Source organism: Fundulus heteroclitus, chromosome 7 (genome assembly GCF_011125445.2).
Source record: "Fundulus heteroclitus isolate FHET01 chromosome 7, MU-UCD_Fhet_4.1, whole genome shotgun sequence".
In the NCBI taxonomy this organism is placed as follows: Eukaryota; Metazoa; Chordata; class Actinopteri; order Cyprinodontiformes; family Fundulidae; genus Fundulus; species Fundulus heteroclitus.
Window position 1 is genome coordinate 11,161,231 of NC_046367.1, and position 27,804 is coordinate 11,189,034.

At 41.9% G+C, this 27,804-nt stretch overlaps 1 protein-coding gene across 8 annotated transcripts in view; it reads right to left on the reverse strand.

Moving 5' to 3' along the window:
* The window catches only part of LOC105940289 (abl interactor 2), a 39,461-nt gene that overhangs the window by 10,247 nt on the left and 1,410 nt on the right, over window positions 1-27,804 (reverse strand). For 5 of the 8 annotated variants that reach the window (XM_012882779.3, XM_021308715.2, XM_021308713.2 and 2 more), the window contains exons 2-6: window positions 13,672-13,839; window positions 8,363-8,539; window positions 7,152-7,169; window positions 5,451-5,554; window positions 1,356-1,511 (exon numbers count right to left, since the gene is read on the reverse strand). In XM_012882779.3, coding sequence (XP_012738233.2) covers window positions 1,356-1,511; window positions 5,451-5,554; window positions 7,152-7,169; window positions 8,363-8,539; window positions 13,672-13,839 — 623 coding nt within the window. The remainder of the gene's footprint in view (window positions 1-1,355; window positions 1,512-5,450; window positions 5,555-7,151; window positions 7,170-8,362; window positions 8,540-13,671; window positions 13,840-27,804) is intronic. The other 3 variants (XM_036138914.1, XM_021308712.2, XM_021308714.2) reach the window with 2 other exon arrangements.

The window sequence follows — 27,804 nt, forward strand, 5'->3', positions numbered from 1 at the left end:
GTGTTTTTTTGCCCCTAAGCAATATTTCAGTCAGTTTCTCCATCGTCCAGGTTAGAGACGACGTCTCTGGTTTAGCAGTAGCCAATCCCAGCGAATCAAATCCTGGATCCATCTGTGAACGGTGTTTCTTGACTGACTCTAGCTGCAGTTCATGTGAACAGCCTCCAAAATCTCAATCTTTGCGTAACAATCTGTATGGAGCTGAACCAGTGGCAGCTTGCAATGTTGTTGAAAAAGACATTTGGCACTGGAAAATTAAACATTGGAAAATCAAACATTGAAAAGTCAAACATTGGCAGAAAGTACAAACTTATGATGATATTCTCATTTTGCTGCAGCTTCTTTTCAAAGAGATGTTTTCAGTGTCACTGCAGAGCTCCTTCAGCTCCATGTCCCTACAATCATTAGCTGTATAAGCTAATGAAGATAATATTAAGGAAAATTATACCCTTTCTTGCGGTTGAGCTGCCGTATTTGAACTGGAGCTTTCTATAAGTTCATTGCAGGTACATGATGATGAGTACCGGAAAAAACGAAGGGGCATTGAAGGGGCCTTGAATTTAGCCCCGCGCCCGATGGGAAAACAGCTCCAGCTTGTCGTGACATCTTAGCTGAAGAAACTCTGCAGTGACAATGAAAACGTCTCATAGAAAAAAGCTGTAGCATAAAATGAGAATATAAGTTTTTACTGACTATCTATAATGTTTGACTTTCCAATGTTTAATTTTTCAATGTTTTTATTTTATTTTTCAATGTTTCATTTTTTAATGATTAATTTTACAATGCCAAATCTTTTATTAAGTCATTGCAAGCTGTCACTGGTTTAGCTCCATAAATCTGCTCATGGTTGCTTTTGCTTTTGTCATTACGCTTGTGCACATTGTTCTACCGCACTTTTTCCTTCCTCTCAACTTTCCATGCATGCTTGGATGCAATATTTGACTTTTCCAAGTAACTAAATGTTGGGTTTTCATTAGCAGCGAGCTATAATCTTCAAAATTAACTGAAATTTTGCTTGAAATATTCCCCTCTATGTATAACAAATATAAAGAATTAAATAAAAGAAGCATTTTTTTTTTGAATTACAGAAATAAATTCACTTTATGTCCAAATTCATTGAAATCCTCTGAAACACATCACATCTCGCTAATTTTGACTCGGCCTAAAGCATAAAGCACTGTGAGCTCTGATTTAAAGCCCTTTTAGCTCTCTGGTTCCCATCTAAACCTGCGGATGTGTTGAATATGGGGAGTTCTGTGTTTAGAAGCCACTCCTGATTAGTCGGATGAGCGCAGAAGCAGCAGCACGTCTGAAAGCCAGCCCTCTCGGCCACATTTACACTCTGGCCCGACTACCTGTACGTTCGGGGTCGCTGGTTCAGGGTGGCGGTGCGGACCGGACTCGGAAGCTGTCCGGCACCCGTATTGTTTCTTGTCGGGCTGGAGGCGTAATCGTTGGGCACCACGGGGGGGCGTACCGGCTCCAGTGTCCTGTAGGGGGAGTTCTTGTGCCTGTGCATGCAAGATGTGAAGGTGAGGAAGAGGCTTACGCCGGATCACGATCATCCGTCCCTGTTGTGTACACATCTGTCATTGTGAAAAGCGAGCTGGGAACATTTATCTGCAACATATCCTGTTAAGGAGCCACAAGATGAAGTCATGTTATTTTTTACCTTTAGGGAAAAAGAATCTATAACAAGCTCTAATAAACAGCTGTAACAAGAACTGCTGCTGTTTTATAGTCAGGGCCACAACTCCAGCTGTGGGAACGGCGTAGAAACACACCGGGGTCTGGCTCCTTCTTGCCGTAAAAGACAAAAAAATAAAAGTTAAGGCCACGTTTAAAGGTCAGGATGTATTTTTAGACAATCACAACTCCTGTGGCGTCATAAAACTGAAGAAATGTAGGACAGAAGCAAAAACTTGGAAGACAGCCTGGATACCAAGTTTGATAATACATTCCCAATAAGGAGATCTCCCAGGGTGAACCCCGAAAAGTCCGTTAAGCATCAACACAAACTCCACAAGGACAATCAGACCGTTCAGTTTGAAAGGAAACCTTTCCAAGGCATTGTGAGCACACAGTTAAAACTCTGCACCCACGGTTGAACAAACACAAGGCCCGACAAAGGAGCGATTGTTAACAGAAGTAAAGCCGCTGATGAATGGGACATTTCTCAGGCAGCAGAAGAAACATCTAGTCGCTGCAGTGTGTGAGCAGCCGCGTGGGCGTCTCTATTATAAACCTCGCACACTGACCACGGTTTTCTAATCCCGTCTGAATGGCGCTTTTTCACAGGAACAGGACCGACACTGAGTGCACAAACTGACTGAATGTTCCTCTCAGTAGCAAACGCAGAGCAAAGTGTGTGTGCTGTCAGAGAGACGGTTGTTTGCAGCGCACCGCCAACTTTCTGCCGCGTCGTCGTCCCCTTTCCCCCCCCCCCCCACGTCTGTCTGTGAGTGTGTCGGAGCGAGCACACGGAGAGAGGCAAACTTGGCTCGTCGAGCGCGGCTTAGTTCGGACCAACTGCTAAGCTGCTTCTGTTCGCCTTTCCTAGAAACGCACCCCCCACTTTGGATCAAAAGTAAAAGATGAAAAGACGTTTTCTGGATGCTGGCTTCAAAAAGCTGAAGGTTCTCTCCATTTTTTTATGACGTGTCTCACCTTTTGAAATGACAGGAAGCAAGTACAACGCGGCCTGTGTGTTGGCGAGCGTCGGATTGAAGGCTCTGCTGTTATGCTAGTTAACGATGACGGTGATTTCAGAGGGAAAATAATCCTGCCATGCAAACAGCCGGCTGATCAGCAGGTAACAGGAAACTGGAAGGCAGATAAAATCAGTCAACAGGAGGATCCCGCTGACTCTGGCAGCTCTGCCTCCCCAGATCCATATGCACACAGGGCCTTCAACCCTTTCACATTTTGCCATATTACAACCACAATCTTTAGATGCTTTTTAATGCGACTTTTGCCATGGATTAACAAAAAGTAGCGCAGAGCTGTGAAATGGAAGATAAATATTGTACAGTTTGCAAAATTTTTCACAAACGAACACCTGAAAACATAGTTTGTGTTGCATTTGTGTTCAGCCCTCTCTAATGTGATACCGCTAAATGAAGTCTGGGTCTAAGTTACTGTCACTACAGCTGCAGGTGTTCTGTTTAGGGCCCGCTATGACGATCTCAGTGTGTTGTTCAACCCATCATCTCACACTGAAGACAATGCAACAAATGAAAACCTACCGAGACATCTCTCTCCATCTCAACCAACAGGCTGTGCAAAGAGAGCTTTAATCAGAGAAGCAGCCAAGAGGGCCGCGGGAACTCTGGAGGAGCTGCAGAGAGCCACAGCTCAGCAAGGAGAATCTTTTGAAAGGAAAACTATTAGCTGAAGAAATCAGTAGGAAGGCCTACCTCCAAAATGTTATATGTGGAATAAAAAAACGACTTCATATCACCTTGAACACACCAGGAAGCTTACCTGTTCCTGTTCCCAGGAACAGGTAAGCTGGTCAGGTTTAATGAGAAATGGTTAGCGTAACATAAAGTCTGGAAGAAAACCTACAAGAGGCTTTAAACTGACTGAAGACCAGAGCAGAAATCCACCTTCCAGCAGGACAATGACCTTAAACATACAGCCTGGGCTCCAGTACAACCTGACAAATGCTGGATGGATGCTGTAACAAGTACACATCAGAAATATTTAGCACTAAAATTAAAGCTGCATGTAACTTTTGTAAGAATGTATTTTTTTGTCAAAACTGTCACTATGTGCCGACAATAAAATATTAGACAGATGTGGGAAAAAAATAAATAAAAAAAAATCAAGCTCCACTGGCTCCTGAAAGTTAGCCCTACTTCCATTTGCAGAAATACAGCCCTCCCGGTCTGAAACAACCAATTAGGGCCAGGAGGAGGGACTTAGCAATGTCAGTCACGCCAGTGTGTGCGCTGCCCACGCCTCCTACAGCTGTTTGGAGAAACAACCTGCTTTACAGGAAAACCTGAAGACAAGCAAAATCCAGTTTTCTCAGAACTCCATTGCAGCTTTAAATGATTCGATTAAAAAGATTATTTAGGTGAAAAAAACACAATGCATCCTTTATTTCTTATAACTGCACACTGTTTAGCCATCAAGTGTTTTTTTTTCATGGTTACGTTTCTCTGGAACAGTTTTTGCAGCTGCAAAACATAGAGAAAAGACAGGAGATGGCGAGAGGAAAATCTGCGAAAAAGACTGATGATGCCATGAGTTTGGTACGGTATCAAACAAAAGAGAAGAGAACACACTTTAAAGTATGGATGTGCAATCAATTACATTTATTCTTCGATTCTTATTTTGGCTCCAAACTACGGCAACACGATATTAGACAAATCTTGCAATGGCAGTAAATATTGCAGCTGCGTGCCTGTTTTCTTTCCTCTCTCTTTCTCCTCTTTGCTTCCATCACTTTCTAATTTTTAGGATTTCAGGAGACGCCATTTTTGTCCGCCGTGAACATCTGCTGCTGCGAGACTTTTGTCCAACTGGCTAAATATTACATTAGCATGAAAATGCAAGTTCAAAACACCTGGGTCATACTGGCCAACAATTATTACTCTCCAAATAGTCCATGTGGTACGAATATTTGACCACACTGATATTATAATGACTATATATTCACAACATATTTTGAAACCTTACACAAAATCAACCAGAAACAACATATTTGTAGAAAAGCCTATTTTTATTTCCTATTTTGTAATGTTACCCCATCTGATAGTTAGATCTGCCTGGTTTGCTAAACAGGTCATATCAATCAATCAGTTTATTCAATCAATTTAGCAATTCGATTGATCTGACTTTGTAAAGTGCCTTGAGTTGACGCGTTGTGAATTGGTGCTACATCAATAAACTGCATTAAAGTGATGGATACAGACAAAAGTGATGTGGATAAAGTGAGAGGGAACAACTGTGGCATAAGGGCACACTATTATAATGTAGGAGGAGGGGCAGCAAAACGGAGGTGAAGATAAGGAGCCAAAAAGAAGGATTTAAACAGCCCGGCGACCTAGATGTTTAAGGGCAGAGAACACAACAAGCTTTCACAACAGATGACGTTATTCCTCAGAGCGCTGCATTTCGGTACGTGTGTGTGTGTGTGTGTGTGTGTGTGTGTGTGAGTGAATGTGATTTTCCTCTGCCGGCTCAAATCTGGAATAACCTCGTCACACGACCCCCGTCTTTTCACTACAGATAAAGATGCACAAACTGCAGCCCGGTTGTACCGTATTTCTTCTAAATGCAGAGCGAAGAACACCACAAGTGAAGATGACTGCCTCATCTGACGTTATCCACATACACAAAAAGCGTCACAAAGTCCAATCGTTTTCAGAAAAGCAAGGAAATGAGCTTGGATAAAAATCAGAAAACAAAGCCAAATGCAAAGCGAAGGTAAATGTACGCACCCTAAAATTCCTTTGCCGGCTCTCGGAGGGCTTGGCGGTTTCTGAGTCGGGGGATTGGAGCGGGACAGGCCTCCTCCTAGTTTCATACTCTGCTGGCCATTTACCTGTGGAAGCAAATACAGCCTTTATCAAAAGTACAGAGGTCAGGCATAATCCATCAAAATCAGCAACCTGATTGGAACATGCGTTTTTATAATGTAGCCACAAGGCCAAACATGATCACAGATCTTCTATGTTATCCAGAAAAGCTTCAAGCTGCACAGAAGTTGACCAAGTTGACATCACCTCACCTTTTCACGTGTTGGTTTTAGAGCTCTACCTAAGTCTTACTAAAGTATTCAAACTCCTAGTTTTCACTTTTGTCGCCTTACATCCTCAAACGTCAATGTATTGTTACTGAGATTTTATGCGATGGACTATCACAAAGCAGTGCATGGTTGTACACGAGAAAGAAAATAATATATGGGTTTGAAAAACTTTACAAACAAGTCAGCACTTTGCAGAGCCACCTTTTACCTTTGGGTAAACCTGCACCAGCTTTACCTAGAGACGGATGAAAACGCATCCCCACAGCACGGTGCTGCCATCGCCGTGTCTCACAGTGGGGATGGTGCTGTAAGGGTCATGGGTGGTGTAACTTTTTCACCACACCAAGCATTTTGCATGTAGCTCAAACAATTACATGTTGGTCTTATTTGACTAAAGAAGTTCTTTTTACATGTTTTCTGTGTAGACTGCGGGGCCTGGGTGAGTTTCTTCTACCAGGGTCGGATTAAGGGGCGAAAAGTTGTCCAATCAGGCTGCTATTCTGATTGATGGTCTAATTAGCCATTTTGGGTGCGTGATCAGGCCTTGGTAGCCTGTAGTTGCACCATAGCGTTTCCATTTTCACGAGTTTGGGATTTTGTTTAAAAACCCAACTCCATTTTATAATTTCACAATTATCGGCCACTTTGTCTTAGTCTACCAAATAAAAATCCCAACATAATACACTGATATTTGACAAATGTAAAGTCACAGAAGTTGGAATATTTCTACAATCCACTGTACCACCTTTGCTCCTTTCCTTACTCAGCATCCATTTATTGCCAGCAGAGTAACATTTCCTGGTTGTGGCAACAGCTGAACTTCTGTTGGACCATTTTCAGGACATATTATGCCTTTCTAAAATAACAAAAACCTTTGACCTGCAGGTGTTAGCTCTTTGAGATAATTTGGTTTGTTCTGTCCATCTGAAGGTGGCTTAGTGCACTTGTTCCTTTGACTTCCTGTTAATGGTTCATCGCTACAAGTTTGAAGTGACAAAATAAATAGATGGCTTTTGAGTCTAGTTACCACTGAGCCAATGAAGAAGAAGGTTTTCACATGCGATACAGCTAACGATCAGAGTTGAAAGGACACGAAGGATGGAAAACATTACAGGCACTAGGATTTTAGTACCTCAGCATCCATATTTGTGTACCTACCTAAATAAAAGCACATTCAGAATAAATGTAAAATCAGAGCGAGGAGACATGTGTGTGAGGAAGTTTTCTCCGAACATTAAGCTAAAATTTGTTCCGTATGTTCATGTACAGTATCTATGATATACACATTATGGTGTATAAATAAAACAGCTTTTAACACCTCCTACCACCACCAGATCAGGCACACCAGACGCATTTGCTCTACATTGTGTGTAGGAGTGTTGCAGATCCTTACCTTGAACCTCATCAACCACTTAACACACCAGTGACAGCAGAGGGAAGAGAAGGAAGAAGAAACACAAGACATTTTTATCTGAAGGTTAGACAGAGTGGCGTTAGAAACAGCAGACAGAAAAAGCCGAGGCAGAAAGAGAGCTGCAGATAAACACGGGTTGAGCTGGAGACAGAGACGCAGATACGGGTTCTTCAGTTGTGTTCAAGTACATGATGCGGCAACGCTCAAGTGTGTGACTAAATAAATCCTTGCGAAAACACGGCAAGATAATTAAGACTCCAGTTCAAGTGCGCACTTTACATAGTTAGTGAAAATGACTTCAGTAAGAGTGGAGATTTTTGATATTGACAGCGTGGTTCCTGGCGAAGGCCACAATATACCAGTGGGTCCTCATTTATTAGGGCTGTGTTAAAAAAAATCTATTTCCAATTCACAATCGATTCTCACCTTAATTCCTAAAGATTGATTCATATAACCAAAGATTGAACTTTAATGTGTAAGCTGGCATTTCTGATAACATGTCTGGTTATTCTGCCCCACAGTACGTTGGTGAAAGCAGTTGTCTCATCATTCAGGGACAGGCTTTGGTCCTTACAGCCACCATTAGCTACCATCACTTTATCAATTGGCTGTTGAATGTTAGTATCAAGATGCTGTACAACTACACGGTCATGTAATTCAGGTAATTCATAAATATTTTAATACCTGCAAACCCATTTGAGATCAGAAAGAATCGACTCTAAAGCTTGAGAATTGGAACTGAACCGATTCCTGACATTTGAATCGATACCCAGCCCTGTCATTTATATCAGCTGTTTGCTTTTCTACTCAATAGGGAGACGGTGCAGCCTCCTTTCTACAGTGTAATGTCTGAAAAGATTCTCCAACACACAATTTATGAATCATAAAAGCTTTGTGTGGGACAGGAACTACAGCTGGTTAGGAACCAAAACACCCAGAAAGAGGTCCTTCCCTCGCATCTCCCATTTAAATATCGGTACTTTAGTTTGGACCACACAGGCTCCACTACATGTATAGGTTAGTACTGGTGTACAAAGAACCCAACTTCATTTGAACTTAGAAACAGGAAAACATCATCGACCTGTAACTACTTCTAGAGAGAACTTTAACACGTTGATGACAATCAAACACTTTACAGCGTTTCTACGCTTCGATCAGACAATCACCACTAGTTCATCTCCGCCACCTACCTTGACTCCGTGTCCCGTGTCATCCAGCACACCGTAGTCGATGGGCTTCCTGATGTAGCGCACAGGCCTCTCCAGATTGGCAGGAGCAATGATCTTATGGGAGCGAGCTGTGTTCTTGTTGGTGGTCAGGATGCCGATCTCCCGCCTCGCCACCTTCTCCTTGTGGATGTCGACTGTCTGAAAGGAGGAACAAAGAGTCAATAGATGCACCGAAGAGATTTGTACAACCGGCAGAAGACGAGCTATTATCTTCACCTGTCACATACCCGTGCAAATATGTCATGACAAATTGTATTTATCCCTCCTAAACAATGACAGAACCCAAACTCCCTTATTGTCTCCATGTTTGACTCAGTATTTCTTTTTTTCACAGAAAGGCCGTTTGGCTTCAGATCTTTTCTCGGAGTCGCTGTCCAAAACCCGAAGAGTGCTCAGAGTGAGAACGTTCTGTGTTCTCACTGCAGATATTTCTGGCGACGTTTTAATATGTATGATAAACCGATCATGGACCAAAGGACACTTTACCTTAGTTACAGAACTGAAAATAAAATCCATGTGTGCTCCATATGTTCACGGTTGGTCTATAGAGAGTATATGAAGAAAGAAAATGCTTCTTGATAAAGAAAGATTAGAGAAAGGATGCCATTCTTGTTTAAGAGTCCAACTTGTTTTGGCTTCACATGTAAAGAAGGAGATTTTTATGTTGATGACAAAATATGGATACATTTTTGACGCCGTGTAGAAGATCATAGAGGTGTAGTTATCGAGAAGAGCTGAATGTCCAACTGCTCGGTGACCAAGTGGTGGGACTCCTGGGAAACCTTTATTCTGGGTCTATCTGCCGGCTGTAACCCAGAGTTACATGTTGAGGCCAACCCAGCAGGTTGTCACCAGGGAGCCTCTGGGCGGACGCTGTCGGGCAGATCCCGCCGTCGTCGTCCTGCTTGGCTGTCAAGAAATGTGACAGGTGAAGCTTCTCTGTGAAGCTCTGTTTGACCCTCTGATGGCCCGAGGAAGACATTTATTCATCAAGATGAGTAAAAGGTTCTTTTGGTTTCGTAATATATTCCTAAAATCTATAAAAATGATAATTGAATGATTTGCACAAGTGGTAATTTGAATGTGAGCCAGACACGATGAGGGCGTAATTAGCTGAAAATGTCTTAATAGAACATTTTTTTGGGATGTTTTCTTTTAATCTCCAAGATAAAAAACAAACCCACACACATTTAAGAGCCGCCGCACGGAAACTGAGCAGAAAGGAGAAATCAAGCAGAAAGGAGAAATCAGCCAGAGCGGTCCATCTGCTGCTTTTACAAGGTGCTTATGAGCATCAAGATATCCGTAGACCATGGAGAGGATAGGACGCTTGTCTTCAATCAACATTAGTTACTGGGACGGTTCACCTACTGTGCTGCAGTACAGCGTTGATTCAACTATGCAGTAGAAACCATAGAAAGCATAAAGAAAACTCAGATAGGATTCAGACCTCTGACAGATTTACGCTTGAAATTATTTGAATTGAACCAAGAAGTTTGTTTCAGACAGATCATTACACAGGGGTGTCTCAAAAGAAAATAAAATTATGTAAAAGGAGTTTGCAGGTGATAAAGTATTTACACCGAAAATCTAAATCTGATAGCGATCGGTGCGCTGCAACGCTGACCTGTCGTCCAAAACGTGGACTGTCCCTGGAAATCGGGGACGTCTGGTCACCCTAAAAAGGGCCAACAGCCTGCCACTGACAACAGCCTATGCCGTTTCCTCAACGGTCCGTCTGCTGTGAAACGCGGCCAAATACGCTTCCCACCGACCCCACTGGATTTCTGCTGACACAGGATAACCCGCCTCAGGTCATTTTACCTTTTTGAAGGAAGCCGAGGCTTCTTAGGTATTGTTGAGACTATTTCTGGTCTGCGTCTCTTGCTGGCTTACATGTTTACCAAGGTAAAAGACCAAATGCTGCGCTCTGTTTTGGGAACCCTGGGAACTCTCATACTATTGGCTCAGGAACCAGGAAGTAAACACAGGCTACACTCTAAACCAAAGTCGTTCCGGATCGTACCTCTAGGTTTGAAAGGAGGAAAACTTGACTAAGACATTGTTGATGGAGAGGACCGATTGTTTATAGGGAATGTTACTTGCATCACAGGTGAGAACTGAGAATGATTTTGGTTAATTTTACAGTAAATATCTAACTTATTGCTCCTTTAAGGAAGTTCAGAAGGAAAATCCAAGAATTTAGGACAACAAATAGACACAATGACCACTGGCAGTTTGAAGGCTTTAGATTTTTTAAAAACTGAATCCTTTTTCTCTCAGGCTACTGATAGAAAACTCAAGCTTCACACCCTAGACACAGTGGAGCTCTTCTGAGCAATGACTCTGATGCTCTATGAATAATGTCTTGGCTGATTACTGTGGCAGAAAAAGCAAAATGCATTATATAAGAGTATCTCTGTATGTGAAGAAGCCTTGTTTGTGTGCAGTGTTCGCCTACATAACAGATGTGACTGTCTTTCTGAACAGAAAGTGGTGATTATAACAGGCAACTTCAGCTTGTGCCAACATCGCAGAGAGAAGCATCTCATTAGAGCCGAAGGGAGACTTCAGCTATTTCAGAGGACTGTGGGGGAGAATGGACCCTCTATACCACTAAAAAGTTATTCCTCTTCAGTGAATTCATTGTTTTTAACTAAAGGATTTTCCTAATAGTAAAAAAAAAAAAGTCAGCTTCCTTTCTTGTGGAAGTTGACCGGGTTTTTTCTAAGACGAACGCACTTGACAGAGCTGCCGTTGTGTAGGAGTAGAGCAGTGTAACTCGCTGGATCACTGCTGATGCTTCCCACCCAGGACTACAGCGGCGCTCACATACACCGCTGAGAAACACAATGGAGACCGGATTGCTTTATCTCCTCAGATCTGGCATTCATGAGAGTGGGCCTGCTAATCTGATATTTTTGGTCATACTAGGAAACAATCTTTGTTTTTGAAGGTGACAGAGGAATTTGATTTCCTGATTTGTGAATGCCCCATGGCTGTCATTTATCTGTAAATCGATAACTTATTATTTGTTATCCAAAGCATTTGGCTTCTTCACTAAGGTCAGTTCATGCCAGTGCAAGTAACGTTTTAGTGTGAGGGGGATTTTGAAAGATGAAATTTTCCATGCATGTAAAAAAAATTTTAAATTGCAAGACAGGTAATTAACAGAATAATGTTATTCCTAATTTCCAAGATAAAAAGACAGCTTGGGACCTCTATAAGAACTTCCGTTGCACCAAGATGATCTGAAGCTGTTAATGTTTTTTCAATTTTTACTTTAGTTAGCTTGTTTTTTGTGTTAGTGGTATGTCCTCATTTCAAGAAGGTCTCCAGCTCAAATCTTGGCTGTGCATTATGGGAATGACCAGATTGTACCCATGTGTGTTGAGAATTTCAGCTACACAATTCCAGCAGGGACAATTGTGACTTTCCTAAAATGGCTCACATATATAATCTGTGGCTAATATACCAACAGCTCTTTTAATAAAAAGGACAAAATGTCAGAACACAGTGCTGTCTGCTTTAACACACTGTGTGAAAAATGTATTATCGATATCATGCTTATGTCTGAAAAAAAAAAACCCTGCTCCTGTACTCTAGCATCTTCTGGATGCAGGACACCGAGTTGTTCTTCCCATCATTAGGTGCAAAGTTCAGAAACAGGTTCAGGGCTGCTGCACTCGTCAGGACACAACAACGCTCTGAGAGTGGCTAACCTGAATTAACCTGCATGGATGCACACATGATTATTGGACGCTTTCCCTTTGGATCACAGAACCATGTGCGAGTGTGTTCACCATGTTGACACATGCCTACATGCACTCCAAGATAATCTATGTTTGCATACATTTCACAAACTCCTTTCACCTGGTTTCAAAGAACACTTTCTGTTTTATAAGGCGCTGGTGAATAGTGGGGAAACTTTAGAACAAAGTACAGAGCCTTGCGAAGGACCCATGCCACTCGAACGCTTTCACATTTTCCCACATTACAAAAATAAACCTCATTGGATCTCAGTGGGAGTTCCTGTTCTAGACCAGTGGTCCTCAAGGTCCGGTGTCCTGGACTTAGATGTGTTCCTGGTCCAACCCCCATGAGTAAAATGGCTGAATTACTGTACCTCCTCAGTATGCAGTCAGTTTCTCCTGAGTCCTGCTGATGCTCTGATTGTTTAATGAACCAGAGTAACAAAAGTTGCAGGACATTGGCCCTTAAGGACCGGAAGTGAGGACCACTGCTCTAGAATAACACAAAGTAGTGCACAATTTTGAAATGAGGGGAAAACGATACATGGTTCTTCACATTTTAACAAAGAAAACCTAAAAAGTGTGGCAAACATTTCAACCCCCCTCCTAGGGTCAATACTTGATAAGGTTGTTGTCCTGCTGGAGGACGAAGCCTCGCACCGTTATTTAACCTTTAGCAGCCCCCAACAAGTTTCCCTCCAGATCTGTCCTGTATTTAGTCCCTTCTTCCGTCAACTCGGACCAGATTCCCGGCCTGCTGAGGATCACCGTTCCCACGGCATGATGCCATCACCACCGTGTCTCAGTGTGGGGAGAAATGCCATCCAGGGTGCTTTTGCAGTGTTAGTTTTTTATCCAGTCATATCACTTTGATGTAGTTTAAAAAGTTACATTGTGGTGTCATGTCTGACCAGAGCATGTCGTTTCCTGTTTGCTGTGCCCTCTACATGGGTTTTGGTAAATTTAAATCTGACTTTTTATGGCTCTCATATTCCTTTGAATATGAAAAACTCTTCTTAAATGGAAGAGTTTTTGCAACTCTTCCAACTAAGGGCCGATTTGTTCTGTGCACAAGTCCATACAGCTCCTCCAAGGTAACCATTGGCCTCTGATTAATGTCTTCCTTACTGATGCTGAAAGCTTGACCTCACATTACAGATGTTTTCACACTGACTCTACTTACTAATTAGGTGACTTTGGGAAGCAACTAATTGCACTAGTTTTTCTGTAGGGATACCCAAGGAAGGAGAGCTAAATACAAATTATAGCCATAGTTTTATAAGTTTTATAAGAAAAAATTATGAAAATCCTCTTCCAAAGTATCCCCTGCGTTCTCTTGGTCTATCACATTAAATCAAAATACATTGAAATTTTTGTTTAAATCATGAAAACAAATGTGCAAACATCAAAGTTGGATATGAACATTTTTGCAAGGCTCTGTATTTGGACGAACAGAAGTGAATTACTAGCTTGCTAACTGCTTCTCCACTGACAGGAGAACATTTGTGGACGACCGACCTGTGAAATGTGGTTGACGGAGCTTTCCATGCGGCGCAGTTGGGAGGCCTGGATGTCGAGCATCTGCAGCACATTGTTGGCCAGTGTGTTGATAAGGTAGGCGACACTAGCCAGAGACTGGGTGGTGTAGCTCTTCGTCTCCTCCAGCGCTCGTTCTTTGTCTGCAGACTGCGGGCAGAGGGGATGGGAGTCAGACAAGGTGAACAGTTTTTAAAAAAAACGAGTTTCTAATCAGCTGTAGCTAGGATTGAGAAAAACTTGTGATCAGATTATGAGATGAGTTGCTCCCGTTCCTGTTTGGACAGCTCATGAGCTTTATCATGATGCTTTATCTTCTGCCTGCCACCATTCATTTATAACCTTCATTTAATCAGGTAGATGCCACTTAGATCAAATACCTCCTACAAGGGAGGTAGACCTGGCTAAGAGGGCAACAGCATCTAAATGTTACAATTAGCAACATTAATACTTGCTTAAATGTACCCTAACGTTGTAGGGCTTCTACTAGCAGCGATCATAACCGGCTGATCTACCTGTTAAAATATGACCTATAGTTGGTTAATTGTTTTTCCTCATAAATCTCTAGGGGAATTGCAAGATGTCAGGATACTGATAGATCTCATCAAAGTGAAATCTATCCCACTAAGCACTATCCAGTCGCTGTCAACATGTGACAGTCTGGTGAAGGAAGGATGAGCTAATGATATGAGCCTGGCATATGAAGGCTGGCATCCTGTTGTCTCCATGTTTGAAACTCTTTTTTTAATTTTTTTTATTTAGGCCCGTTCACACGACAACAATCCACTGGAAACAGGGTTGTTTTTCTGTTTCTGTTAACACGTCTACATGCCAATTTTAATTACGATCTCTATGCACGAGACACTAGTAGAAACTCTGAAAATTGTGTAATTTCCCTGCCATGCCACTAGTCGGCGATATGTTCTCTGAAGCTCAACAACATGATCCTGTGCACAAAAACTCCCTGCTTAAAAACGTCACACTGTGCCACGCCAGAGGACAACGAAGACCACGAGGTTTTCAAAACGTTGCATTCTAGGATCTATTTGCCGATCGTGCCGTTTCTAGAGAAAATACGCTGCATTGTGGTCTCGATGAAAAGGAGAAACAAACTAAACTTTGCTGTTTTACATACCACATGTGGTTCAAACAGGGCCTAAGACTGGATGTAGGTCTTGAGTTTCCCAGTTCAGTAGACTGCTGGAGACTGTAGACTGATCACGATAATAGTTACATTTTTGTATAAATTTTGACCCATTTACAATATTTTTCCTTTTTCAAAAGGGGCGCAGCAGAAAACATTTGAGAACCACTTCTCTAAGCTGACGTTAGCAGTCAATTGGAAGGAACAAATTTAAACTAATGAGCCACTAATTGACAACTAACCCTAAGTCAATTGTTGGTCTGTATATATATATATATATATATATATATATATATATATATATATATATATATACATACATATATATATACATATATATATATATATATATATATATATATATATATATATATATATATATATATATATATACACACACACACACACTGGTGAGAGGGTGTGTACTCTTCTCATTTTTGATTGCGAGGACCAGATAACGTTTTTGGGATCAAGAGAATTCTGGATCGTTATGACTATTATCAGTTTAAAAGTAAACCTTTAAAATGTAGGGTATGGTTTGGTATGCTGCTTCAAGACAACACGTTGGCTGGATGTGTAGAAAATATATTATACCAAGTACAGTCCTCATATGTAGAAAAATCCCATCTCCGTGTGTGTGTGCTAAAGCACAATATAGGTCAAAGCAAACTCATTCATGCCTGAAGTTGACAAGAAACACACTGACACCCAAGTGTGTATCCGTGTGTGCGTGGACACACGCACATATGTGTGTGTGGACACACGCACATATGTGTGTGTGTCCACGCACAGCGAGAAAGATTACAACTGACAACGCAAACGGAAACAAACGCACACCCAGTTTGTGTCATGACTTCAGATGACCCATTGCCCTACATTCACAGTCAGACGCCAGATCCACATTTCTTGAGCCACATAACAGCTCAAGAAAACATTTAAATCTGCCCGGCTTGAAGTCCTGTCAGCAGCTTTTAGAATGGCTTCAGATTTATACCGGCAACATGCCAGCGGTGAGTAAGTGCTACCTGAGGTCACAGAGGCACAGCGGTAGTTACCGCCTTATAATCGGCTGAATTAAAATTCCTCTCTGGGTAACAAACCAGTTGAACTGTTCATTAAAAGAATCCTGCTCAAACATGGTGGAGACGTTGCTCTATAATTCTCTTTCTCAGATATTTATACATCTATGAATATGCAGGCTGGCTGAACCTTCACGTAGATTCATGTGAACTAAAAAAACAGCCGTGTCTTGATCCCTGCGTAGACCCTGCAGCCTAGCATTTCGCTCAGACTGTGTAACAAACAACCCCCAGATAGGCACTGAATTAAATTACTATTGTGATACTTCGCCATGTTGAGTGTTTTTAGGAGCGTCTCACAAATGTCTCCGTCACCAGAGCTCAAGGCTGGACTACTGCACATAAACTGACTTAAAAAAAAAAAAAAAAAAAAAATCACAAATTCATCATCATCTTAATATTAGTGTGTCTGCAATATTAATTTCATTGAAAACAGCTTGGAATACAGTATATGTTGTGGGTTATATGCATACTGTATATAAAATTAAGGCCAGATGATAATTCAATAACAATATATATCGATCACTAGAGGTATATGGATGATAGAAAAAAAGGGTCAGTAAAAAGTTCGATAGTTTTCCTTCCTTTTGCATTCTAGCCTATAATGTAGGTTAATACTACAGTCATTACATCCTCCCAACCAATCACAAACACAGATCCAGGAACGCGCTGTCACCAAGCTCCGCCTCCTTCAAAAAGACCAGAGAGCAAGTGTTCTTTTTTCTTTTTTTAAAACGTGCAGTTTTGATAAAAAGTTGGTTGAATAAAGGGTTGAGTTAAATTCAGTGTTTGTGTGTTCTATAATTAAAAATAGGTTATGAAGCAACAGCATAAATGGCCAGAGCTGCACTTAAAATAAATGTTTTGAATTTATTTATAATTATCGACATCGATCAATGTGATTTCTATTTTCTCAATCTGCTTTTTTACTACATCGTCCAGCCCTATATAAAATGAACATTTTTGTGACAGCCTGTAGAAGTGACAGCAACAGAAGCTGACGTCTGACACGGACGATGGTGATAAAGCTTTTAAACATCTCTGAGTGCTGGATCTGTTGTGAAAAAGGGGTTGATATCGCCTTTGCAATATTTCACTACATCACCATTACCACATGGTTATCTGACGCAGCCCTAGATCCCCCTCACAGTAGCAGTAATAAAAAGTAAAAAAGCCATCCCTTTCAGTCCCACTTTCAAGCATCCATCATGCTGAGGTAGGGCTGGGTGATTTGATTTAAAAATCAAATCTGCGGTTTTATTATACCATATTATACTATGTTTTTTCCTTCAATCATCTTGCCTGAGAGTTGACCTAAATTCAGAGTGCAGCTAAATACAAGCTGGGAAAACAAGATAGAAGACCCCGCTTTTGGAAACAATGAAAATAATACCAAAATGTTCGCTGCGACTGCTTTTACACAATTAAAATTGTTTGAAGTTACACAACTGAAGTGAAGCCTTTTCTTAGACGTATACGTAAAATTATCAAAAATGAATGAATGAATTAAAGAGCCTCGTCTTTTGGTAAAAAAAAAAATCCTCTTTAGAGTATTTCCACAATATATTTTCCTAAACATATATTTAGCATTGCATGCTTTTAGCAAAACAATTTCCCCTTTCAGGACTGATATAGAGCCAGGTTACATGGAGGCCCAACGGGTGCATAGGCAAAATAAAAAAAAATCTTGATTTTCCAAAAATTAAATCGCCATAAATTGAAAATTTTAATGAATCAATAAAATGAATTTCTCGCCCAGCAGCATGCTGAGGTGAGTGAAGCATCTGCATAGCGTAGTGTCCTGATTTCTTCTAAACACACAGGCCACTGGACTCACCAGTGAGTATTCACGCAGGAGTATATACCAGAAATCATGACAGCATAGAGACAAGCAGGTATGGCAGTGATCACACAGCTGCAGTTTCTGCCCAAACAAGCACAAAGAAGATTGGTGTTTCACTTTTTTAGGGACTTCTGTGCTGTGACGATTTTACTTAGAAATTTTCCCCTACGCCCAAGTGTTTTGCTGTGCTTCCATGTCTTACTTTCTGTCTAAACCACGACTTCCCCCATCAAAGTGATGCGTAGGACTGACAGACATAGACCAGAGGTCCATTTTTGTCGGACAGTCGAAGACGCAGTCGAATCTAAAACCCATTCTAAGCGCCACAGACATCGAAAAAGAGCCAATGTTCTGTAGGATTGGATGCCAAATCTGATCCGCTGTGTTTCGGCCTTAAGCAATGGCGCTATTGGTTAACTGCTGTAGTATTTCGTGGCTATGTCAGCTCAGTACTATTAGCGGAAGTGTGGTAAACATGATGGGAAGGAGCTACGGTCTTCAGGTGGATTTTTGTGACATTTCCAAAACAATCCAACGCTGCCTTAGCAGGTAATCAGACGGTGAGAGCTGCAGTGGGAGATACTGGGTAAGACAGCGCTGGAACGTTATTTCCCAACGGCATATCGCCTTCCCATGGCCTTAAAATAAAAGGCAGATAAGAAGAACAGCGGAGCAGTTACATAAACATGTTTGTCTCGCATTCAGTCTTTTAAACTTGGATTTAAAAGGACAATGAGGATGAACTCAGCATTGGGCAACTGCTGGTTTTATTTCGGCTGATCGGTATTCACCTGTAATAATAGGAAGATGATCAAAGCTGGGTGAAAGCACTACCATGCGCGGTGATAAAGTTTTGGCTGATTTAGTCCCTAAAAACTAAGTCAACGAAAGAAATGTCCTTACATCAAACATTTGTATTTATTTTGCACATCTGTAGTTCAGGCTTACTAGCTGTTGAATTTTCTTGTGGCTAATCCTTCAGATTTCTCTTTCTGTGTGAACGTTTTATTTCGGCTCGCCATGCGTTGCTTTCTTCATCATTTCTATTCCTCCCTAAATTTATGACGACATCCTTACGTCTCCTCCACAGCCCCCTCCTTTTTCCTATCAGCCCTCTAATGTCCCGTTAGCGCTGACCTAGTTGGACTGCTGCCTTCTTTGGCCTTAGGCAAGGGCAGACCAACACACACACACACACACACACACACACACACATCTACGCACATACGGACGCTGCTAATAAACGCAGATTTTTTATTTCCAGCTAAATTCATATACATGACTCAATCTAGATTTACACGGACTCGTACGCACGCTCTGATTCCTCTGACCTCTTTTTTAACGAAGACATATGTGAGTCAATTAATCGGATGTTTCCTGCTGCATTACGACGCATATCAGGGCCTTTCGTTAATCCTAAAAACAGCACAAATCACCAAGAAAAAGGTTGAATGCGTGGCCGCTGCTGCTGTAAATCTGAAACATTGCTTTGAAAGGACAACACTAACAGTAGCTAGTGACAAAAGAAATCTGAAGCAGGATAAGGATTTAAAAAATGCATCCAAACATCAAGAGCTGGATTACACTTTACATCAAATCTAAGAAATCCTGCGTTAGATTAAATGAACCCAATTAGGACCTTTTCACAGCATCACGGTCATGGCAAGTAAAGAGAAACGGGGAAAAATGTATTTCCCTCCTTAGAGATTTGTTCGGTTTTTGCTTTTTATTCACCCTGAAATGTCTCAGAATATCTAAATAATATTTCATCATTGTACAATAAGCACCTTACGACCTCGTTATCTGACATCAGTGACTCTCCTGAACGCTAAATAAAAAAAAAAGTGAACCAGAATGGCCAAAGGTACATATTGCCACGGACTCTTAGGAGATCATGACAATCTTTTTGTTAAAATTCAGACAAAGATAACATGAGTAACTACAAAATGCAGTTCATGGATTGGCGGGGGGAAGCTTTCCAAACCAACCTGAACTTGTAGCTGAACCTAAACTTCATAACTCTTTTGCATAACCCTCGGCTGCGACCGCTGCCGTCCAGCATGAGCGACAACTTGCACCTTTGGCCAACCTTTCTTCGCAGAACCGTTTTTATTCCTGCCGTCTTCTGACTATCGCCTCAGCACAGATCCAGTTTGACGGGTCTTTTTGTTCGCTGCCTTTTAAGCAGCTTTTTTTCCACGGTCAGAAACATACAGCAACACTAAAGAAGTGCCTGGTACTCAGAGCTGAAAAAGTGAATTGTTATTTGACAATTCCACAGCTATAATAATACGTTCAGGCGGCCTTTATGCTCCGCTCTTAGTAGGGTTGGGTTACATCACAGCTTAAAGTTTGCCCTTTAAATAAGCCTCTCCAAAGCCTTCATTTCTTTTATTTTTTGTTGTTGTTTCTAAACCATTCAGAGGTGCACTTCCTGGTTTGCTTGGGATCACTTATGTTCTGCTGCATAACCCGAATGTGTCTGAGATTAAAGCTGAAACACGGTGGCCAGACCTGCTCCTTCAGAATTCATGTTTGCATCAGTTCATCGCGGTCCTGAAGCAGCAAGGCAGGCGCTCGGCTGACTCTTCTTCACGGTGTGTTCAAGTGCATCTCGTCCCCCCTAACGACCAAGCGGAGGAAGAAAACAAGGTGCACTGCTGTGGACCCTGAGAGAGACTCCGGTCCCCGCCGGGCCGCTGCCTGCTTTTACCGTAGAAGGAGCGCTGCCCCGCTCTGTCACACCAGGTTTACGGCTCAACTCTGCGTATACACACCCAAGGTTTACTGGAATGGTTTAGGCCACACAGTAGTGAGTGTACAGTTTCCTAAACAGGAACATTTAACAGATCACATGTCATAAAAAAACAAAAAAACATTGAAGCTGCCACGGTTACTGATTCTCTGTGTGCTAACAATTAAAAGGAAGTAGACTGTAGCTGTTGTCCAGTCCAATTTATAAATGATAAGCCAATTTAGCCAACTTTTAGGGCACATGTTGAGACATTATAGAAGAATTCTTTGGCAAAATTAACTACTGTCAAGGAAAAAATGGATAAAAGTCAGTGGAGCGCCATAGGGAGATGATTAGTTTATTTATTTCATTCAAGAATAACTTTAAAATTCATACACACAACACTAGCAAATCGATGCACCTGGAATGAAAAGGAGCAGAGAGAAGAGCAATCTTATGATATCTGCCCCCTAACTTATCTTACAACAATTGTGCATCAGTTCTGTTACTTTTTACAGCATTTACATCCATCTTGTCTCAGTTATCCATATGTGCCGTAATTACATTTTACAGTATTCAAAGAGATTATATAGCGTCATTCAAAGTCAACTCAAAGTGCTTTACACAGAAACAAAAAAACATGTAAAACACAAACCGTTCTGCTTCAAAGAGCATTATATAGAAAAGAAACAAAATGCTAAATTTCTCTTAATAATATAATATTATTATTATTATTATTATTGATGATCAACTTGGTCACAAACCACTAAATTATTCCATAATTTCATATCCACTCAATACACTTAATTTTATAATTTTTTAAAACACTTTAAGTGACCTTGTTTCTTTAATTTCTTTGTTGAGATTATTCCATAATTGTACACCTTTCACTGTAATGCTCCGTTCTGTTACTGTGGTTCTAAATCTAGTTTTTTTTAAGACTTCTGTTCCTTTCAAGTTATAACTACTTGCTCTCATTTCAAATATTTTTGTTTACTTGATAGATTATTTGTAATTTTTAAATCAACTAAGTCATGAATTCTGAGTATTTTATATCGTACGAATAATGGATTGGAAGGATCTCTAAAAGGATTATTGCTAATCATTTTTACAGCTCCTTTTTTCCAAATAAATAAGTTTTATATGTCGATTCCCCAGATTTCTACACAATTAAGGCTCATTTAAAGGTAGCGAGTTTACTCATGGCACTTCAAAGCTGCCAAACTTACTTTTTTATGCTCCTTTGATAATTAAACTTCCATGAGACTGTACATGAAATGGATTACGTAAACATCGTTATGTGAATTATGCGACTGGGATCCATTTGGGGGACGAAACAAATGTCCCAATAAATTAGCGATTGGGCGTAAAGCCGAGCGTTGTGAATGAAGTCACTGAACGCCACACGTGTTCAACAGGTGTTGTGGGTTCCAGTAAACCTCCAGCCAGCACTGTGTGAGGGGGCTGCATGTTCCTGAGTCCCAGAGGCCGCCGGTCACGGGGAACCACGAAAACACGGAGAACGTGATCACATAAGTGACATGAACTGCTTTGCATGAACAAGCAAGTTTTTTTTTTGTTTGTTTTTGCAGCAGAGAATCATAATCCTATGCCTGCGTGCACAATGTCTCCTTCCTGCTTTGCCAGAAGTCACAGGCCCGTCTTTCCAAACGCTCAGCCGCTTCCCGCCCCCGCAGGAGCTGTTCCTGGCACGCGCGCTCAAACTGAAGGCTGATACTGGCTCGACTGGGAAGGCAATCGCCATGGTTTCCAGCCCGAAATACACACGTGCGCTCGCGCTGAGCATCCACACGCAGCCTCCTGCAGCACCGCCATGTGTTTTCAATGAGCCGAGCTCGACTGCAGCTAGCTCTGCTGACAGCTAACCGGTACCAGCTGTGATAGGCCGGGATGGCGCAACGCTGTGGGGACAGACGTGGGCGCCACCCTGGCCGCTTTGCTGTAAAATGCTTTGCTTTTTAAAAAATAGAAGAAAAGAAAGTGTTTCATCGCATTTTACCTTCCTTAAAAGCCAGTATTCACATAAAATGTCTAGATATGTGAGGACTGCGGAGCTCTGTGTGTGACGTGGGGATGGCTCGAGTCGCACAAATACGCCTGTTGAGCTTGGAGCTAAACTGGGGTCATAAAAATTGAAACTGAAGAAAAAAAAGTTCAGTTTTTTTGCTTTTATTACACTTTAAGATTTTTTCCCCCGCTTCAAACTTTTTGGCCCCGTTCTGGCGTAGGGGGAGAGAGACCCTCACCTGACAGGGCTGTGGAATCCTGACTGACAGCTCAACACAGGCTGCGCTAAACATTACCAGCTGTTGCATTCAGGAGCCGTGGGAACTGGGGAAGTCTTTAAAACATCAAAGATATTCTATGTGATTGCTTTAAAAAAAAAAAAAAAAAAAAAAAGCTTCGCTGATCACTGACGAATCTGCACGGCTTGTTTAGTCCCGTCTTGGACACTTCCTATGTTCCTAAAGTAAAGCGGAGGGGCCGGCAGGCTGCAGCGAGCAGAAGCGCCTCTGCTTCTGCTTCTCCTGCTGGCGACAGCGACCGGGTGCTAATATAAATATAAAGGCTGGTAGTCACGTTACCGCACGGGGAAACAGAGAGAGAAAACAGATTCACACTGGATGCCTGAGCAGTTTAGAGACACGGTTCAGCTGGCACGCATCAGGACGCCCTGGTACCTCAGCGAGTCCGCCATATTTGAAGAGGCAAGTCTGCCTCACAGATCAGTGGAACCAGAGGCTGAAAAGTGTCGAGTGTGTGAATAAAAACGACCGACTTTTACATTTACCGTTAGGTCTGAGATGGTCTGAGGTCTGAGTGAACCAAGTCATTGCTGGTTTTGTGGATGAAAGTAGCCTAGAGCAATTCAAACACTGAAAGTTATTTCTGATCTGTTGAAAGATAAGGATTGTAAAAACGTAATTTAAGATGTCAAATCGTGCAAAATGAATCAAACCAATAGAAAAGCTGGAACATCTTTAAATATGTTCCAGGTTTGCCCGCGGGCTGATGCCAGTCCGAGTTGCAGCAACGACCAGCGGCTCATAAAATCCATTGAACGTCTATTAGGGCCGGAAAAAACGTTAAATCAGCTGACTCAGCTGGTCACCAGCCCATTTCTGGACGCATCTCTAATGCTCTACTGTTCCTCTCCTTTGGTGAGCAGCGGAGTCCTCCGGTGTAGACGTGCTCTCGCTGTCTGCTTGATCCATTTGTGTTTATCCATCACATGGGGAACTAAGAATGATGCATATCTGCTGACAGGTCATGTTCAACAGGTTCCTCTGCTTTTTTTTTATGTAGCAAATATTCTTTTAAGAAAAGATCTTCGGATCCTTCTGCCGGTTTTGGATTTAAAAAAACTTGGTGAGAATGAGTCGGAAAATCAGCAACGATGCCTCCCAGAGTTAATTCTGGAAGTACAGCAAAATTAAATATATATATATATATATAAAAACACCAGACATTGTAAACGCAGCTCTGTGGATTTGCTCCGGATGTGAAAACGACAGCAGAATATGTCAGCGCAGTGAACTCCCGACTAATGACTCACAGCAATATCTGCGTGATTTAACATGTTAGGTTTAAAAGATGGATTCATTGAACGTCTTTTTATGAAAACGCTTACTTTAAATTGTTTCAATTGTTTACATAAATCGCTGCTGCATCTTTATCCTGAAAATTAGTGCAATCTACTGTGATTTTTAGAGTGATTTTTCAAGCTGTATGCAAATGAAATTTCGTTCTGTACGCACTTTGTGCATGCAAAATGACAATAAAGCTATCTATCTATCTATCTATCTATCTATCTATCTATCTATCTATCTATCTATCTATCTATCTATAGCCCTGCTCCTGGTTTCTTTTAAACATAACGCAGAAAACCCTGAGAAGAACGATGAAAGCTAAACAGAGCGTTTAGTGACACCTCAGCCACAGCCTGTAATTTTTTTCTCTCTCTCTCTCTCCCGGTTTCTCGCGGCTGCCAGTGAAATTCACACCCACTGCTGCACAGTGGGATGATTATGAAACGTGGCTGTGAACAGGTGTGCGCTCAGAGCCAACCGGGGGAGAACAGTTGTTTATAGCGGCTCTGCTTGCCCACGTCCGCTCACACACACGCGTGCGCGCTCTCCTCAGTCAGGATGTCTCTGGCGAAGCGCTGGGGAGGGGGGGGCGGCGGCCCACCGCAGCCTCTCACCGGCCACGGCGAGCTGGAGTTTATTCGTTGATTCCAGCTTTCTTTGCGTGCCGGACGGCTGACAGAAATGTGAAAACGATAACTCCCCAGTTAGGATTTACAGAGGAATTCGTTAGAAATCTCTTTAAATGGTTCCTTGCACATGAATCATTCTCAGCACCATAGAAGAAGAAATCTGTTTGGCCATTTAATGAAAGGTTCTGGTAAGGACGCGGCCTTCCCGAAGGACAGCTGACAGGCAGATGCTTTCCCTTCTTTTTGAAGTTTGTGATTATAATGTGATAAAATAAGAAGAAGGCTGAGGGTCATAAATACTTAATCACTGCATGGCTGTAAAGACGAGGCCTTCATGAAGCTACCTCAGCCCTTCACAAGTCAACCGAGCCGACTACGTCCTGTTTTCATACAGCTGGGGTTCCCAAACTTTCACCCCACAACCCCAGAAATAACAGGCGACCCCCTTTTGGGAGTAATTTTATCAGAACTCTTCCAAAAAAGCGCAGCCCCCCCCCCCTCCCCCACACCCCCTCGTGTTAAAATCGGGATGTTGTAGTTATATTTTGGTATCGGTTTACCAAAAAGGGGAAATATTGAGCCTTTTTTAAGCACATCAGCCAATGATTATTAGAATCAGGACTTTGAAAGGTCTGAGCAAACCACTGAGTGGTTTTATTCTTGTAAAATCACAACTTCATTTTCATAATAGTATAACTTTGTTCTTGTAACTTCCACAAAAAATAGTAAATGGCTTGTACTTGTATTGCGCTTTAACTAGTCTGACAACCTCCAAAGCGCTTCACACTACAGTTTAGTCATTCACCCATTCACACCCTGACGGTGGTGAGCTATGTTAGTAGCTACAGCTGCCCTGGGGCAGACTGACAGATGCGAGGCTGCTATGGACCGGTACCACCGGGCTCTGACCATCGCCAGGAGGCAATGCAGGTGAAGTGTCTTGCCCAAGGACACAACGACAGAGACAGTCAGTGCGGGGGATAGAACCAGCAACCCCCAATTGCAGGGCGAACTCCCTAACCTCTGCGCCACCATCGCCCAAAACTACCCAAAACAAAAAAAACAAAGCAAAAAAAAAACCTCGGATTAGGGCCATCGCAAACTAACGAAAACAAATGATTGGCCACAGAGGAGTAAGTAGAAAAAAACAACAACAAACAACTCAGAAATGTTTTAAATGTTTACATATTTTCTAGGAAAAAACTTGGATGTTCTCTGGTACCAAAAAGTAGGGCTGTGCATAAAAATCGATATAAAGATTAATATCGATATTTTTAAAAACGATTTAATATCGATATTCTGGCTTTCAATATCGATATACCTCCCAACCTCTAGGGGGCGTTATTACAGCACAACCATTAAAGTTCACAGCGAAGGAGAGCAAGTGAGACGAATTTGTGGAACGGCCGACAGGATTTTAGAAGCTCCTTTGTCCCTAAAATCAGATGTTTGGGCACATTTTTGGTTTCTGTGACACGTTAAATGCATTGAAGCAAATGCACTTTATTTTCCTGTTAATATGTCTGTGATCAATAAATAGAACATAAACATAATATTTGGCTGATTTTGGTGATTGAATCACTGAACATTAATTCAAAGTAATAAATATCGATATTGGAATCAAAGCAAGCTGAGCTATGTATCGAGAATCGTATTGTATCGTGAGCTGTGTATCGAGAATCGTATCGAATCGGCTCATCCTAGATGATACCCAGCCCTACCAAAAAGGCATTAATATTCGTACCATTGTCTACGATATAAAGACAGACATTTGCTGTATTAAAACTAGGATATTCTCTAAAATCTCATGTCATCTCGCGACCCCCACACGGTGTCCCTGAACCCCATGGGGGTCCCAACCCCCGCTCTGGGAACTCCTGATATACAGGGAGGTGTTAGCAGCAGTGTTGGTCAGAGTAGAGTGACGCTCGGACCCAACTTGCCGACTCCCCAACGACCCTCCCTCTGCAGTTCATCGGTGAGTCCATTTCAGCCACGTTATTACGAACTAATCTTTGCATGCCACCCACCCCGGTGAGGATTAACTTTAGATCCTGCCTCTGGAACGGGCCAGAAACAGAACCCTCCTAGAAAAGTTATTGCCAGATAAAATGACTCTTTTTCTCGTTCACTAACTTAACGTCTCGGTTAGCGGCTCGTAAAATCCCAGGAGACGTCTGGAGCTCTCATTTCTAAAAAGCCTAACGTGGCGCCTCATAAAGACATTCTCCTCTTTACCTATTACATTAATCCACAAAAAGTGGCATCCTTTCATTTGAGACATAAACAACTTCTTGTGAAAATAAAATGGTTAATAAGCATTTATAAAGGATTTCAAACTGACTTTGGATGTTCATTACCATCAGTACCACAAGTTGTCAGTCAGTTTTCTTTCCTTATTTTAGTTTTTGGTGTCATCATAAGTTCGGGCGCTAGAAGCAGTACAAATCGCATTTCAGCAACTTTGGCACGACTGAGCAGCAGAGTGTCTTCAAAGCTGTGGCTCTGGTGGAGTGCTGGTGAAGATTCTCAGTCATATAGGTCCTAGATTCTAGGTCATGGTCATTCCAAAAAAAAAAAGTAAAAACAAAACAACTGGACCTGTTTTATGTAGTTGAACACGTTTCGCTTCCTCTCCAGGAAGCATTCTCAATTCAAAAAGTCTGGAGTAATGTGGAGTACCAGGCTTTATACTACTGCCTAACAAAGGCCTTGTAATGGCTTAGACAACATGCAAATACAACCGAAACAGGTCCACCCCTATAATGCAGCAATAGGATTAATTCTGGCCAATCATCACTTCAGTTCTCACCCTCATATGGGGGATCAAAACATTGTTCCTTTAAGCCAGGCCAATAACAACCCTAACGACTCCTCGTTACAGAGGAGTGGACCAGTTTCTGTTCAATCTGCTGGCTTAATGTCTTTAATGACCGCCCATTACTAAGGTGGTGGACCTGTTTCTGTTGTATTTGCATGTTATCTAAGCCATTACAAGGCCTCTGGTGGGGTGTTCCTGGTCAGCAGTGGTCGGTGCGTATCACATGTGCATCAAGGCGCACCGATGCAAACGGG